This window comes from Lutjanus erythropterus, chromosome 8 (genome assembly GCF_056507025.1).
Source record: "Lutjanus erythropterus isolate fLutEry1 chromosome 8, fLutEry1.hap2, whole genome shotgun sequence".
In the NCBI taxonomy this organism is placed as follows: domain Eukaryota; kingdom Metazoa; phylum Chordata; class Actinopteri; order Lutjaniformes; family Lutjanidae; genus Lutjanus; species Lutjanus erythropterus.
In genome coordinates, this window is record NC_139324.1 from 36,313,871 (window position 1) to 36,330,364 (window position 16,494).

Genomic DNA, 16,494 nt, shown 5'->3' on the forward strand with positions numbered 1-16,494 from the left:
CCACCATTCAACGCTCCCAGAACCTCCATGACAGGTTTTAAAGGGGAATCCTTCCATGTTACAATGTTTTTATCTAGAACCCGTTCTGGGGGTTCTATCCAGAACCTTTTCATCTTCTAAGGCTGTTACCAAAAATCCACCCAGGGTGCTCTATCATAAAACCTTTTGTATCCTAATGGTTTAATGTAAAACCCACCCATGGTGTTCTGCTGAGTACCGTTATCTATTCCAAGGGTTTTATTTAGAACCTAGCCAATGGGTTCTGCCAAAAATCCTTTCATATTCCAAGGGCTTTATCTAGAACCCACCTCATGGGGTTCTACAGAAAATCTTTGCCCATCAACCACTGTACAACAAGTAGAAGAGAAGTAAAGCTTGTTCTGCAAGAAAATCAGTCTTTTCTCATCCATTTGTCAACTGAATTAACTCAACTACAGGATGACAACAAACAGGTGTGCTATGAGTAGGGCGTATTTGGTTGCTTGGACTTTTGTGGATGATTGTTAAGCAGCGCAAACAGGGAGCAACCTGAAGAGGGAATCCCAAAGTCTTGGCTGAAAAAAGGTGAATGTACCAACTTTTAGTATATAGACAAAATTAGACGGGAAAGGTACATATTCATGTTTATTTTGGCCAGGAAAAATACAGGAATACAGGGTATGATTTAAAAAGTAATAAGTTCAAATAATGTGTAAGACACCATTTTAAAGCAATATTCGGGCACTACTTTGTGTGCTGCAGCAGGGTTGCAGCACATGGTGCAAATAGAACCCTATTTCATTTTTGCTGCATGCTGCAAACCTGCTGAAGCCACATCTGGTTTAAATGCACACAATCCGCTACCATCTCAATTAACAGATTTTGGCTGCTGTGGACGCTGTGCAGCAGACGTACAGCAGTTGTGCTTCAAACATGCTGCATATGGTGTAAAATGGGAGCTACAAAGAACCCTTGACGAACCGTTTCTTCAAAAGAATTTTTTTTCAGAAGCAAATGGTTCTGGGTAGAACCTCAGCCCTTCAGAATGAACCCTACAGGAGCCCTTATTTCTAAGAGTATGCAAGGGACTGTCTGTTGTTTCATACTCTTACTCTTATCGTACTCTCTTCATAATAGTCTGCTGTGGGCTGTGGATCTTTATGAATGCCATCAAAAGACAGTCTGCCACATGAGAGCTCTGTGCAAAACAGCATGCGCTGTGTTTTTTCCACTCCTCGAAATATATTAATGACACTGTCTGTGAGAGGAGCTGGCTCATCCCATGGAGATCCAGCGTCGGAGAGTGTGGGCACTGACCTGAACAATCCACACTTCAGTCGCTCCCCGGGGGGCTTTCATGCACATTTACTCACGGCAGGGGCGAGGTCATGCTGCCCTTTTAGCGCAGCGCTAACACACTAACAGCTCCGCCAATTGAAACACACACTGCACTACACACACACAATGCGTAGCAAAGCAGTCAGATATGACACGCGTTCACCTGTGAAAAAAGACAAGAACATTCAGACAGCACGAGCTCGCTGAATACTTGAGCACACCTACTCAAACACACACACACACGCACTAGACATAAGCATACACACTCAGACAGGAAGCATCTTGTCTGCTGATACTCCCTTCACCCTCCTGGGGACTGAGAGCCAAACTACAGGTGTGCTCTCTTTCTGTCTTTCGTCTGCTGCGGTTTCTACGTGTTCCGCCTTCCTCCAGAGCACACTTCCTCTCAGCCAGTTGCTTATCAACAAACAATTTGCGATTCAAACATCCACCGCCTCCCTCTCCTCTCCTGCTCTGACAACATCGCTCTCTCGCAGTGTCATTCTTGCTCTCAGCCTCCGTCAGCCTCAATAGCTCTCTCTCGCTCAGTTTCAGCGTTGCCAAAGCATGACACACTATTGTTTCGACATTCAAAACATGCTGCAATGCTAAATTGAAAACATTAAACAAGGTTAATATAAAGGCCCTTGTTGACCATATTGAAGGTACTCAGCTCTTCAGCAACAATTGATGTGAACAGCTGACTGTAAATGTACTACACGGCGATCTGCAATAAAACCCAACAGTTAATTGTTTTTTGACTGAGTGCCTGTGATTTCACCACTGCTCCATCTGTGCAACTATCAGTCTCAATTTTAAATCATATCAGCTTGTTAGCTAGCTATCCGTAGAATCTTTTGGATGGGTTGGATGTGTCCGTCCATCTGTCAAACATGATTCTGAGAAAACAGTATTCTGCCTCTCACAACAGTTGGAAGGATGATATATATCTTGAGATAATTTCATGGCATTTAAAAGAATACTTAATCTCATCTATTAGGGTTGTTACGTCCTGTCACAGCTTATTCAGTTGGCTCATGGTGATGACTGGAGCTAACTGTGGTCAGTGATATTAACATCAGTTACTTTGTTAATTTAATCCTCTGGGTGGTGTTTTAGGCAGAAGACTAATCTCTGACAGACAAGAGAAGATGGTTTACTATGTCACAGTAGCACAGAGTTACCATGACTCATTTCACACTGAAATGTGAACTACTACACTTACAACTGGGCCTCACTGACTAATTACAACTTCACAAATTACTGAAATTAAATTTTTGGCGGTAGTTGTTTCAGGGATTTTTTTTTTTACTCATACTCATTTAAAATCATAATTAGCTACTACAAAGAGTTTCAACTGGTTGTGAAACAGTTTCAGTTTAATACTGATGCCTCTAGACCTACAGAAGCAAATGAGACCGTCCGTGAGAAGATTGGATATTTCTGTTTAGTTATTCTTAATGTCTGCCACCGGGTCGAATTCTCCTTGAAATCAGATTAAAAAAGCCTGTCTTTATATTTTCCCTAGCCAGAGTTACAGTTAGTCGTACTTTAGCCAGTTAAAAAGAATAAGGAGGATATTTTTATTTAGATAATTCTATTTCTGATGGTTTATTTTGTGGTTCTGGCAGAGGAAACATTGCCGCTTTTGTCCAAAGGGCCTACAAGATCAACACAATCTGAAAGTTCCTTGTGGCAGCTTTAAATACTGAGTAGGCCTCGATATGAATTAGCTTTCCGTTCACAAACAGGCCAATGAAAACCATGGCATACCAAGGAAAAAACAAACAAACAAACAAAAAAGCTGCTGCAATTGAAGATTTGGAGAAACCCCTTTTGTGCACTAAACACCAATGGTTAAAAAGTAACAAAGAAAAATGAAAAATACTGCTCTTTCACTTGATTATTTTTGAACACCAGTGGTTTTCCTTATACTGGAGAAAAACCTACTGTTGATAGTTTTATTGTTATATGATCCTACCAGCAACATGGCACCACTCACTCAGTGTCTGTGTCTGCAGAATATATCACAGACATGTAAAAATAAGGTGAAGGACAGTATTTTTCAAGTGGTCTTTTTTCTTTCTCACACACTGCTTTCTTTCCTCTCTTCAGCTTTTCTGCAAACTCGAAGTAGAGGACGGGGCTGGCAGAAGCAGCGCTGCAGCAGTGTGGGAGCTGCAGCAGTTCAGCAAGGTAGCTGTCATGCACAGGTACACATGTGGCTTGTGTACATGTTTTTCAGCTGTTGGTTAAGTGCAAAGTATTGATTTGGTAATATTAGAATAGTAACTTTAAACTATGTGAAAACCATAGAGGTCTTTGGAAGTGAACATGGGCATTTGCAGCAGGGCTGGGGCGATTCGTCAACGTAACTGACTTGATCGATCATGAAAATGCATCGATTTGCATCAACATGTCAGTATGAACTGCTGCACCTGGTCAGAGCACGGATACATGGGTGAGCAGACCTCACTGCGATCATCTAAAATGTGGGAGTATTTCAGACAGAGATGCAATGGCATGGCTCTCTTAAAGCTCTGGCTCTATCATCTGGCAGTGGTTGCCATCCACTACAAAATGAAGAATGCCTCAAACTCCGCATGTCCTCATCTCTACCTGCATCACATAAAATGTCAAAGGAACCAGCACCAAAGCAAATGACTCTGGCGTCTTCGTTTGCCAATTCAGTCCCGTATGACAAAACAAGTCCAAAATGGAAAAAGATGATGACTACAGTGACAAAAGACAAAGACATGGCCCTGGTCAGTGTTGTGGAAAAGCCAGGATTCAAAAATCTCATTAAGACACTTGACCCAAAGTATGATTTGCCTGGTCACAATTTTTTTTTTTTTTTTTTTTGCAGAAAAAGCGTTACCAGAGCTGTACATTTCAGTAAGAGAAAAGGTGGCCCACCAGCTAACAAATGTGACCCACTTCTCCACAACTATGGATCTGTGGTCCAGCAGAACCTGTGACCCTCATCTCAGCTTAACAGTACATTACATCAACAACTGGGAGTTGAAAAGTTTGGGCTTTCAAACGAGCTTTTTTCCTGATGGTCATTCAGGAGAGCTCATTACACAGGGGCTGCAAGATGCTCTCATGGAACTTGTCAGAAACTTGTCAAGTGTGCATCACCACGGATAATGGGACTAACATAATCAAAGCTGTGAGCCTGAATGAGTGGAAAAGACTGCAATGCTTTAGCCATCGGCTGCACCTTGCAATTGGTGAGTAGGTTTGCCTCCCTCTAATGGGAAAATAACAATCACTCTTATTATCAACAATGGTAAATATAATTAAGACTGCATTTCATAATTTATCACTTGTAATTAAAAACTATGTCAAAACTATGTCTCGTTTTTCATGCAGTTACAGTATAACTGAGCATGTTTTTAATGATTTTTTTCATGCACTTACAAACTGTGTGTGTCCGTTTAATGCATTTATTAAGTATGTAATATGTGTAAAGCATATATTGCATATACACACATTCCCACTCCTCCTGTGATGTGACTGTTGTTGTTCAGAGTGGTTTTCGCAGTCACAGCCTGGACTACTGCCTCTGTGGTTTTGCTCACAATGCTTTTTTTTTTAAAATGATCTGTTGTTACAAACATGATCGAGCAGAAACGAGCACTTTAATTTATATAGATTTGAAATGTCTTTCTCTGGGATTCTTGTTGAATGCCCTTTTTTTTGTTGCTTTGAGCTCTGTTTTTGTTAAGGGTCTTTGAGAACCACAGTAGAAAGACTTACCATGCCATTATTTATTTTTATTTTCTTAAAAGCTTGTGAGTGCAGCAGCCTTGCTTGAAGGTTTGCTAAACTTAACTTGATTGTGATTTCACCCTTTTTGCAAAAAACTCCAATAGAAGGGTCGACTTGAATTATCATACTGGTGTCATTTTATGCATCAAATGGTTGAATTTAACATTTATACAGCGATTTAGAGGATATATCAAAATATCAAGATATATATTGTGTATCACGATATAGCCTAAAAATATCAAGATATTGGTTATAGGCCGTATCATGCAGCCCTAACTGCGAGCGCATAACAAAGCCTTTTTAAACAAGTTATAAATGTTTTCTGTTCATATCACTTTAACAAACACTCAGTGAGGGGAACATGTTCGTTCTGCTCTCAGTGAACATGTATTTTAAGGCACTGTGGTCTTTTGATGACATTTTGGGAGACCGTGACATTTCATTTGGACCAAAACTATTCATTTTACAGTACTGCTGAACTTTTACTGCATCAAGCGACCACAGCAATCATCATCATCCACATCCATCACGCCTGTATTCCACTTCCTCTTTCAGCTTCTTCCTATGGGGTGGCTACATCGGGGCTTGGGACCAGCGATTAGGAATGCACTGGCTTGTGCATCCCCAGTGGGTGAGGAGGAGGGTTCAGTGTCTCGCCCAAGGACACGTTGGCATGTGGACAGGAGGAGGTGGGGACTGAACCACCAACCCTCTGTAGACAGCACTGTCTCCTGCTGCCTTTTTCCACACTTCTGACAAATTTACATGTGGTTCTGCAAATCTCTCGAAAAGCCAAAACTTGTCCACTGTCACATCCAGTTTACTTCATCTTACCTTTCTTCCCCTGTGGTTCTTTGCAGTTGTCATGTAAGCAGGCGCCCCAGGGCGACCAGTGGGAGAGAGAGCAGTGGTGCTGGCAAGGGATGGAGCAGTGCTGGACGGCCGAGGGGGGCTCTTCAGCAGCGCACAGCCTGGCACTCACAGGCCTGGACACTGAACAAAGAGAAAAGGAACACAAGCAGGGATACACCGGGCTTAAGTCAAGCTCAGACACACACAGGCGGCAGTGAAGGGTATGCAAGGTTTTACCTGCCTATCTGACTCAAAGGTGGGTCACCTTTGTATTACTGGCTGCCACCTTTGTTGACAATTACTGTTGTCCATTCCATGCTAATATCTTTGGGCTGATACCCTCATATTAATTAAAAAGAATGACAAAACAATTGTACTTAACTGATCTCATGTAGCACATGATTGCTAATTCATGACATAAAGATGTGAACAGAAATTAACAGCACTTTTTTTCAATAGTTTGTGACTCAGTGACTCCAGATATCAAACATAAGTAAGGTACTACACTGGATAAAAAAGGCACACCTCTTTTTATTGGATTTTAGTGCTTCTTCTATGGTATATAATATTTTTTAATCCAAGTTTTGCATTTTTTGACCCACCTGTTGGTGGCTGTGCACTGTGTGTGTTTGCATGTTTGTGTGTGTGTGTGTGTGTGTGTGTGTGTGTGTGTGTGTGTGTGTGTGTGTGTGTGTAAGAGAGAGAGAGAGAGAGAGAGAGAGAGTGAGAGGGAGAGAGAGAGAGAGAGAGAGAGAGAGAGAGAGAGAGAGAGAGAGTGATTTCTATCAAGTAATATGTTTGGAATTGGAATACAAACATCAAATTAATAATCATCAGTTCATTATTTTACATCCAAAAACAGAAAAACTAAATATAGGATCTGAATTGTTTTCCATGTCCAATCACAGTAAATTGTATAAATCATATATTTCTGCTGTGTGTATTACACTGTAATTTATGGAAACACCTCAGTTACAGGTTTTCATGCTATGACGGCTTTAAGTACAGAGACTGAAACAGGCAGGCTGTAATTTACTGTACATATTTGCACAGTGCATACACATAGTTACTATCAGCAATAAAACAGGGCTGAGTTGGCCTATAATTTTTTTTTTTTTTTTATATTTTGCTCCATCTTGGTATATCATATATATATATATATATAATTTAAACCCCTATGGATAGTTTAGCCTGTCAAATCATGATTTTCTCACTTAAGCGCACCGTGTACACTGTGCCTGCCACACAAACATTCTCCAGCCTTTGCCACATTTATCTCAAAAACATCCTGGGAAAACCCTGGTGGTGTGCAGGGTGTAGCGTCAGTGCGATTTCTGTCAAGTAATATGTTTGGACTTTGAATGCAAACAGGAATAAATCCTGAATATATGCTGTGAAGAGAGTGAAGAAGATGAGGAAGGCTCAGCCTCTGGATGAGAATGTAGTTCTCATTGGGAAGACAGTGGTGTGTTCAATGGTAAAGGCCACATCTTCAGATATTGTATACTGTGGTGAGAAACACGGTAGATTTAGCAAAGCTTATCGTGGAGTAAAGAAAAAAAAAAGAAGGAGAAAACAGAAAGAACAGAAAGAACATTGCTCTTCTCATCTTGCGCCCGGCTCAGGAGAATATTAAATAGGGGGCAGCGGCCAGCTGAGGGAGTAAACAGGAGCTGAACAGGGAGATATTAAGGCAAGACACGGTATAACCAATTCACTGCTAAGCAAGGCTGGTATCATTTGTAGATCACAGAGAGCTCAGCCACCTGTAATGGGCTCTGACATTAGTCTCTCACACAGAATGAGGGGGTATTTTTTGCCTGTCCACAACATGGGGATTTATTCAATCTAATATTCCATTTTGATGCACCTCCGCACATCAGTGAGTGGCAAATTTCCATTTAAATGAGAGCCCAAAGAGGAATTCACTAAATGTCCATTGTGCATTTTGTCTTCTCACCGAAAGTAATTTACACGGTGTTTGATCTCCTTTGTAAAAATGAGATGCTTGCTTAAACACATTCATAAAGTGCGCAGTACAGATCTTTCTGCTTTGTTCCCTAAATTGTGGCTTCTCGTGTTTGTCAATGGTCTTACTGCAGTAGACATCCATCAGAGGCAAACTGTCCTCCACGTCACGCGATCTCTATGTTGTAGCCACACCTGTTTACATTAGCTGAAGCTGCGAAGGTCACGTCAAGGGAAACATTACAGTTGATGTATTGATCTTTTGTCCCTTGTATCTGTTGCCTCAAGGAGCTGCCCTCATTGATATTCTATATTCAGCAAACATATTCACCATTCATATTCATCTCTGCTGAGATAAAGGGACAGTTCGGTGTTTATGAACCATCCAATGAACTGTGTTTTTATTAGACTTTTTATGCAGCTGTTTTATTCTCGTCGGGGTATTTTTTAATATTTCCATGTGGATGCTGCTTTGAGGACACACCGCGACAAATTCCAATCAATGTCTCATTGAGATGGTAAAAAATTGTTCAATCTTAAATCTTGATCTTGAAAATCAAAATACATATTTTTCCCCTGGCCTGAAGTGATATTTATCCATTTATATTGTTTTGGTGTGAGCTGTAGAATTATGGAGATATCGGCTGTAGAGATGTCCACCCAGTATAATGGGACTGAATGGCACTCAGCTTGTGGTGCTCAAAGCACCAAAAATACATAAAAAAAAATTCACACCAGACAGAGTTAATCCACACACTGTGTTGTGAGCAGTTTCATTTGATTCGTGCCAGCAGAAAGAAAGTAGTTCCAGTAGATTCTACATGAAACACAAGGTTGGTAGATTATCTTGAATAACTGGGTCATGATTTTTTGTAAGAGACACTGGTTTTGAATTTTTCAAATACATTTGAAGGCCAAAATTTCTAAAACTCTGCAACTCACACCAAAACAATAAAGATAGATATAAAACACTACAGGGGGAAAAGGACTTTTGAGTTTGGGGTGAACTGTTCCTTTAACCAACCAGAGATGTATTTGGACAGTTAATCAATGAAAGTCCTTCCAGTAGATTCTACTGAAAAGAAAAAGTAGTTCCTACATGAAACTACTCAGAACAAGGTCTGTGGATTATCTTAAGTAGCTGGGTCATGATTTTTGGAAAGAAACACTAGTTTTGAATTTTTCAAATGTTTTGTCCCGTCATACTGGAGAGGAGGCAGACATCTTTACAGCTGATATCTCCAAAACTCTGCAACTCACATCAAAACAATACAGACGGATAAACAGCACTACAGGTCAGGGGGAATATGTGTGTTTTTGATTTTGGGTTCAACTGTCTTTAACTTTAAAGGGGCATCCCACAGCAAACACCTCAGCTACGAAATGAAGTCACCCCTAGACTAATCAAGTCGGCAATGTAAGAAAACACTGTTGAAGGGAGATTAATATGTTATTCTAAAATAAATGGTTATGTTTATTAGGCAGGAAAGAGCATGATTTGCAAAAGAGGACCTTATAGTTGAGAGCCATTAAAAACTACCCACTGTGCTTAATTAAAAAGATAAATGAAATACTTGGTATTCATGTGCTCCCAGTATTTTTTTTTCTTGTAGTGACTGATTTTATAAGCTGAAAACTTTCATTTTGTTTAATTTGAATTTTGTAAAAGAATATTACTTTTTAGCACGGCCATTTGGAGTTCACAGTAAAACTGGTTGCCTCGGTGATTCTGGCATGCGGTTTCATCTCTGTTTATATTAATGTATTCACAAAAAGTAATTAACTTTGGCTTCAAGTTAAACCTGGTTAACCTGTGGTGTTTCTGGGTCATTTACTCAGCTAATGATACTAAATCTTTGACACGTGGAGTACATGCTGTACTGTATATCTATGATGTTACTCCGCTTTTAGATTTTCTCTTTCATTCCTAAGTTTTAATGAATGTTCTCTCCAAAGAAAAAAACTCCCACTACAAAGCAAGTAATGAGTTTTATGATTCCAGCAGCACAAAGAGCAGTTTGTTTGGAATAAAAAAGAAGGAAAAAGACAGAGCGAGCATGCAGAATGAGAAGAGCCACCACTGCTGCAGCGACCAAAAACCTGAGAAACACGTTCATAAACTTTGCAGGGGTGGCAAATGTGAAGAAGGTTAGGTCAAAGTATCAGGATTATTTCCTTTATTTGTATTCTTTGCACCAAGTTAAAATTGGGTAGGGCCAAGTGCAGAAGAATGAAAACACAGTAATGCACGGTGCAACACAGCTGAGAGCAGCAAACAAACATAATAAAGGCATCAAGCTGATTTGGTTCAAGGGGGGGTTCAAAGGAACATTACAACACAGATATATTATATATGATACCTGCATGTTTTACCACATCCATCATGGGGGTTATCACAATGAAATAAATCTTACATTTGTGCCACTGGCATCACACTGTGATCTTGTTATTATGGAAACACCTTAGTGACAGATTCTGATTCATGCTATTATAGCTTTAAGTACAAAGACTGAAACAGGCAGGCTGTAATTTACTGTAAGTACTTGCACAGCATATATACATTTATATACACTATCAGTGGTAAATAGGGTAAATGTGGTGGTAAATCTGTGAGGGAGAGTGAACGTGTGTGATCAACAGACCTGCTAATCTTGTGTACCACTAGACCGATCAACCTGACCGGGTGACTGTTGTCATCAGGGGAGTTTGCCCCTTTGACGGACTGGGAGTAAACTAAACCACATGTTGATATTTATACCTCCTACGGATTACAAGTGATGGGTGAGTGTTACTCTGTTTAAGAGAGATAAAGTTATTGTGGTGTTTTAATTTTTTGTGGCTCCATGCCATGAAAAGTTGGAAATCTTGTTTCAGCTTGTTCCAAATCTCTGACACTGCAGTAAGTGCTTCACCATCTGTTACCTGGCGGGGATTTACATTCTACTGAATGCATGCTTCTACTTTTTTTTTCAATCCAGTGACAAAACAATGGAAGTTTTGGTTCTAAAACCTGACAACCATTTTTTTGATGCTTTAATTATAGAAATATAAACATGTTTTTTCCTGCAAAGCCGTTTACTTTTGACAAAAACCTAAAGTCGTCAAATAGATGTCTGAAAACAAGTAGCTGCCACTTGATTACAACTTTGACTGACTGTTTCATCAGCCAACGCAATGTGTTGGCGCATTAAGCCTTTGACGGACTAGGAATAAACTAAGCTATGTGCTGATATTTATACCTCCTACCATTACAAGTGATGGGTGAGTGAGTTTGGGCAGTAGATGGTGATGTTGTGGTTCAGCGTTGACGACACACAACACACATTTGTGTTAATGAACTGAAGGTGGTGCACTGATAATGTTGTGGCTATACTTTATCAGTTGGAGTTGCGCAAACTGGTGAACACTGTTACATTAACTGTGGATGCATGTTTTTGTGTCATGTGGTGTGTGTGTGTGTGTGAAATCTTGGTTGCTGAGTGACATAAATGAAGATCTGGTGGTGATGCTGCAGTGGCTGCTACACTGCACTGCGGTGCACACCTGTGCTGTGGGTTTTAAAGATCGACTGTCTTGAAGGTGTTTATGCAGCAGTGGCTGAGTGTCCAGTGGCTGGCTGTTCAGTTTGTTACTGAAGGCCCTGACTGAAACCCCACGGTACGCTACTGATGACATGTGACTCAAGTTCACACCTCTGGGTCCCATCCTGCAAGTTTCAAGAACTCTCAAGAACAGTTCATTAAACTTTGTACATCTTTCCCCTCACCTGTCCCCCAGCAGCTGTGACTTCATCATTCATCTCGTGGGATTTATTGAAAAAGAAGAAGAAGGAGCACTTTGGCTGCACTTAGACTGACTGTCAGCACTGCTGACAGACCAAAACCACAACATAAGAGCGGTTCACTCTGCTTTTGATTAACTATAGTAACTTTCATCTTCTCTCACTATCTCTATGTAATCCCCTACATTGACTGACTTTATTATCTTATGCCACCTGTCTACATTCTATTATAGCTTGTTAAATCTGCATGATACTGACTTAATGCATAATAAAATAAACATAATTCACAGGGGGGATGAGCAGGCTCTGCTCAATGTTCAAAGTAAACAAATTCATCCCCTTTTAGCTGATGTAATGATATTTAATTTAATGTGAAAACACACTGCCCTGCAAGTCTGCATCAGCTACATTTCTCAGCCTCGTAAAACTATTTTACCTGTTTTGTGAAAGTGCCCATTTTCTCCTACAATCCAAGCCAGACGCAATTACACAGATGCTTGTACAAAATCCAAGGTGTTCAAGCTGCTGTGTCCACCCCCACATTAAAGTGATTTAGTCGCTTAGACTTCCTGCACTAACATTAATGGGAGAGGTAAGACTGAAAACAGAAGAAATTAGACGCTCAAACTTTGGCTGTAATAATGTCTTTCTTTGTGTGCCTTAGATTATACATGTGTCACCACAATGGCAGAGTTTATGAACTACCAGAGATTTAGGTGACATTTCCACCCTGCCTCAGTTAAGAATCTTATGAAATATTTTTCCGAGCTAGTTGCTGGAGATGACCAAAGCCCACCAGCCAGCTGCTGGTTCACTTCCTCCTGCTGTGCAGATGCTTTGTGTGGACTCTAGCACAAAAACAGTGGGGGCGAGAAGGAGACAATAATAATGGTCTTGCCTAGAAGTGTTGGCCATATCCAATGTTTTGAACAACAGTGCACTCAAAGAAGAGTATTTTCACAAAGATGCCAAATAGATATATATAATAGAAATTTGAAGACTGATACAATAAAAATAGTCTTGCACAGCCAGACCTCACTCCACAGCACACAGAGCTGGAGAAAGGTCTGGATCCACACATGATCATTCTGCGACAGAGGAATAAAAGTCCTGCCTTGTTTGCATTTCTTTAAACCAATCACAAACGTTTTGGGTGGCGCTGAGCCCAGGATGTAGCAACAGTGCTGCTGCAAAGTAGTGTTGAGGAGGAACTTGTGTTGCTTGAACATTGTGAACTCTGGCATTAGAATGACTACATCACTGTAAAAGAAAAATATAACAGCTTACTTGCATTCAAACCATTACCGTCCCAGGCGCTAATTTTATGTTTTCAGTGTGTAGATTGCAACTAAAAGGTTGTTCTTCTTTTCTGTTGACTTTGAAAATGTAGATAGCGGATGCCATGATGTTGCTTGAAGCAAGCGACCACTGGTAGGGCTTATAGCCGCAATGTGCATCCGGTGAGTCAGACTATAATAAAAATGACTGTTATATTAATGTTAAAATGTTATTTCTCTGCAATCTATTATCATCCTTTAATAAACACTAATGTTGGTTTTATTCTTAGGATAAGGATCTTAGAACATTAAAGGTGCATATGGTCAGACTTGAGTCACAAGTCGCAAATTTGAGGCGATGACTTGAAACAACTCGACTTGTTTACTTAAATATTTTAATTTTTCTAGAGATTGAGAGAAGTTACGTTTTGCTTTTGAATAATGATTGGGTGATTTATGGTGCAATGTGCGTAACCCTGGCAACCTACTAGGACGCTGTAGACCAGCATAAGCTAACACAGGATGGAGTTATCATGGAGCAGGCTGGTTGAAAAACAGTAACATCATCCATTGCTATAAAACACTAAGAAGGGTACATGAATGTGTCTTTTTAGCTATTGGCTGGTCAAAATTTTGCTAGAAAGCTAACATCAAGTCTAAGCTATGTTAGACTTGGCTTATATTGTCACTTTCAAACCGTTTAGAGCTATAAGGCTATATTGCAATTTAAATTTCCTTACTCTCTATTGTTGATTGCCACAAAATGTCAAAGATAAGATGAACTTTCCTCCCTATGTGTACTGGAGCACATATGCAGGAACCAACTCATGAAGCTAAACTGGCTCCCCCGGGAGTCCAGAGTGACTCAGGTAAAACTCTGTGAAGCTGTAAATGGTGCAGCTCCAAATTACTTATTAAACTTTGTTGCACAAGTCAGAGAGGCTCACAGCCACAACACCATGTCCAGTTTAGTACATCTGACACTGCTAAGCAGCCAGATGGGTAAAGGTTCTTTAGATACTTTGGCACCCAGGATAGAAAACCAGGTTCTGAATAGCATTAAACAGACCACAAATCCAGGCATGTTTAAGATATAATTGAAACACTGGCTATTCGACTGACAGTTGTATTGGCAGGACTGATTTAGTATTATAGTAAGCATATATTTATATGTTGGTAAGTTTGCACAAGCACACGCACACACACACATCTCTACACCATCCAGTTCCAACAAGGACAACAATGGAAGTAAGTCCTGTGACTTTCTTGTTGTATCCTTGAGGCTCTTTTAATTGTACAAGTACTGGTGTTGCAACCAAAAAACTGTCCTTTTAAATGACGTATAAGGTGGAATTGGGCTGCAATAGTTTTTGATAATGTTGAAACAGATTTTAATGTGGAAACTGGGGCAGATCAACAGAATTTCATGCGACTTTCTTGACTTGATTTGACTTGCTTTACTTATAGCAGGGACTCGACTTGCTGGACCAGAGAGACTTGGGACTTGCTTGTGATTTGCACATGTGTGATCCCCTCTGCTACATGGACTTTTTAACTGGTTATGAAACAATCTCAGTTCAATGCTGACGCCTCCATATGACCTACATAAGCAAACGAGGTCATCAGTGAGAAGATCAACTATTTCTTTAGAGTTATTCTTAATGTCTGCCACTGGGTTGGAGTCTCCTCTAAATCAGATGAAACACTTTCCAGCTTGCAGACTGGAAGAGCCTGTGTTTACATTTTCCCAAGCTAAGTTACAGTGAGAATTAGGCCAATGTTAGCCAGTTATATTTTGTGGTTATGGCGGTGGAAATATACAGTTTTTGTCCACAGGGGCCTCTAAAATCAATGCAATATGAGCACAGCACTTTTCAACCTGAGCAGGAAAGCCGTTCACAGTGTCTCTTATTCACCTATGTACTCATGGATGGTGGCAGAACTGTTGATCATCTGAGGTAATTTGGTCTTCAGTGTTGTGCACAAATATTTTCTGGTGTGAACATTACTGCTGCACGAGGCCGCAAGATATCTTCCTGTGGGGTTACAACTGCGCTCGGGCCATCTGGTGTGTGATCCTAATTGTACATATGCATGTACAGAGAGGAGATGGTTGCACTCAGGAGTGATACCATTTAATAAGCTTTTACTCCTTCATGTCTGGCAGAAAGTTACACGGAACATTTTTGGCCATCCAACGTTCAAAGTCACAAATCACAAAACTGAGGATCTAGTGTGGCTCAACCGTAGAGCCTGGTAAGCCTGAAAAGTGACTTTTAAAATGGGAATGTGAATGTATTTAAGGACCTGAACCCTAAAGGCTCCAAAGATTTAGGTTTTCATTCTTGTTTGTGTGTTTATTTACTTTTTCATCCAGTGTCCCTGACCAGACGTAAACTAAAACAAGTTATAACAACTATCACAACGAAAAGGCATGCTAATTAAGTAAAACTACCTGTGGATTTAATTTAAAAAAATGTATACAAATCACTACAACAATCTGTAAAACATTAGGACAGTCATTCTCTTTCTCTAGATCAAATCAATAAAAATATTAATGTATTATAAATATTTTGAGATGATTTAAATAATGAAATTTGTAGTATTTAAAATATATCTACAACTATCTGAAAAAAATCTAAATATCATAAAAAATTATTAAAAATGTTTTATTATGTTGAATACTAGATTTCAGATGTAGCATGTAGTCATGGAGGACGTAACAGACACTGGGCTGAATGCTGATGACCAACTCACTCTATGTGAGAACACAGGGATTAACAACTTCTTTCACCTGGTAATTCACCTACTGAAGCAGTGATTGTATGCTTCTATGTGCACACAGCGATAAAGGCCGGATTGTCATAAACATTTTGTGTAACTTTCTGCCAGATCTGAGCAAAATATTTTATAGTTGCTAAAAGCATTTAACTAAACTCTAAATACAGCAACACACCTGCATCACATCACACATTTCATTTAATACTAACTTACTAATTCTACATTTTAAAAATGCAAAGAAAAAGTTTCTCTTCATAAATTAACTCTTAAGGCAAACTGGCAAAACGGATGCAGTGCTAACTGTTTAGAGTCTTGAAAATGTGATTACAGATTTTCTGCCTGATTTTACTCCTGGGTGCGACTGTCTTGTCTCTATATATAGTTATCTTCATCACAGTGATGTCAGGCACTCCAGGAAATGTACCACCCATACAACTGGATATAAAATGTGTTAATTAGCTTGTGTTTAAGTTTTAGAGGTGCTAATCCGTTGACTGTGTCGCCGTTGGATGTTTTTTCCCCGTCTTTGTGATGAACTGAGCTAACCAGCAGCCGGCTATAGCTTCATATTTACTGTGCAGACAGAACAGTGGTATCAATCTTTTCAGCTAAGTGAATATGAGTATTTCCTGCGAGGTCCAACTATTCCTTTAAGAGGTGTTGCACTGTTGTTGAATTCCTGGATGTCCTCATGGGACATGCAATCACTTCCATGTGTGTGTCAGTCAAAATTATACACAAATA

At 39.9% G+C, this 16,494-nt stretch overlaps 1 protein-coding gene across 1 annotated transcript in view; it reads right to left on the reverse strand.

Annotated features, from left to right (window-relative positions):
• thsd7ba (thrombospondin, type I, domain containing 7Ba) overlaps window positions 1-16,494 on the reverse strand; it is a 323,272-nt gene that overhangs the window by 157,145 nt on the left and 149,633 nt on the right. Inside the window, exon 7 of the mRNA XM_084725418.1 lies at window positions 5,926-6,084. Coding sequence (XP_084581544.1) covers window positions 5,926-6,084 — 159 coding nt within the window. The remainder of the gene's footprint in view (window positions 1-5,925; window positions 6,085-16,494) is intronic.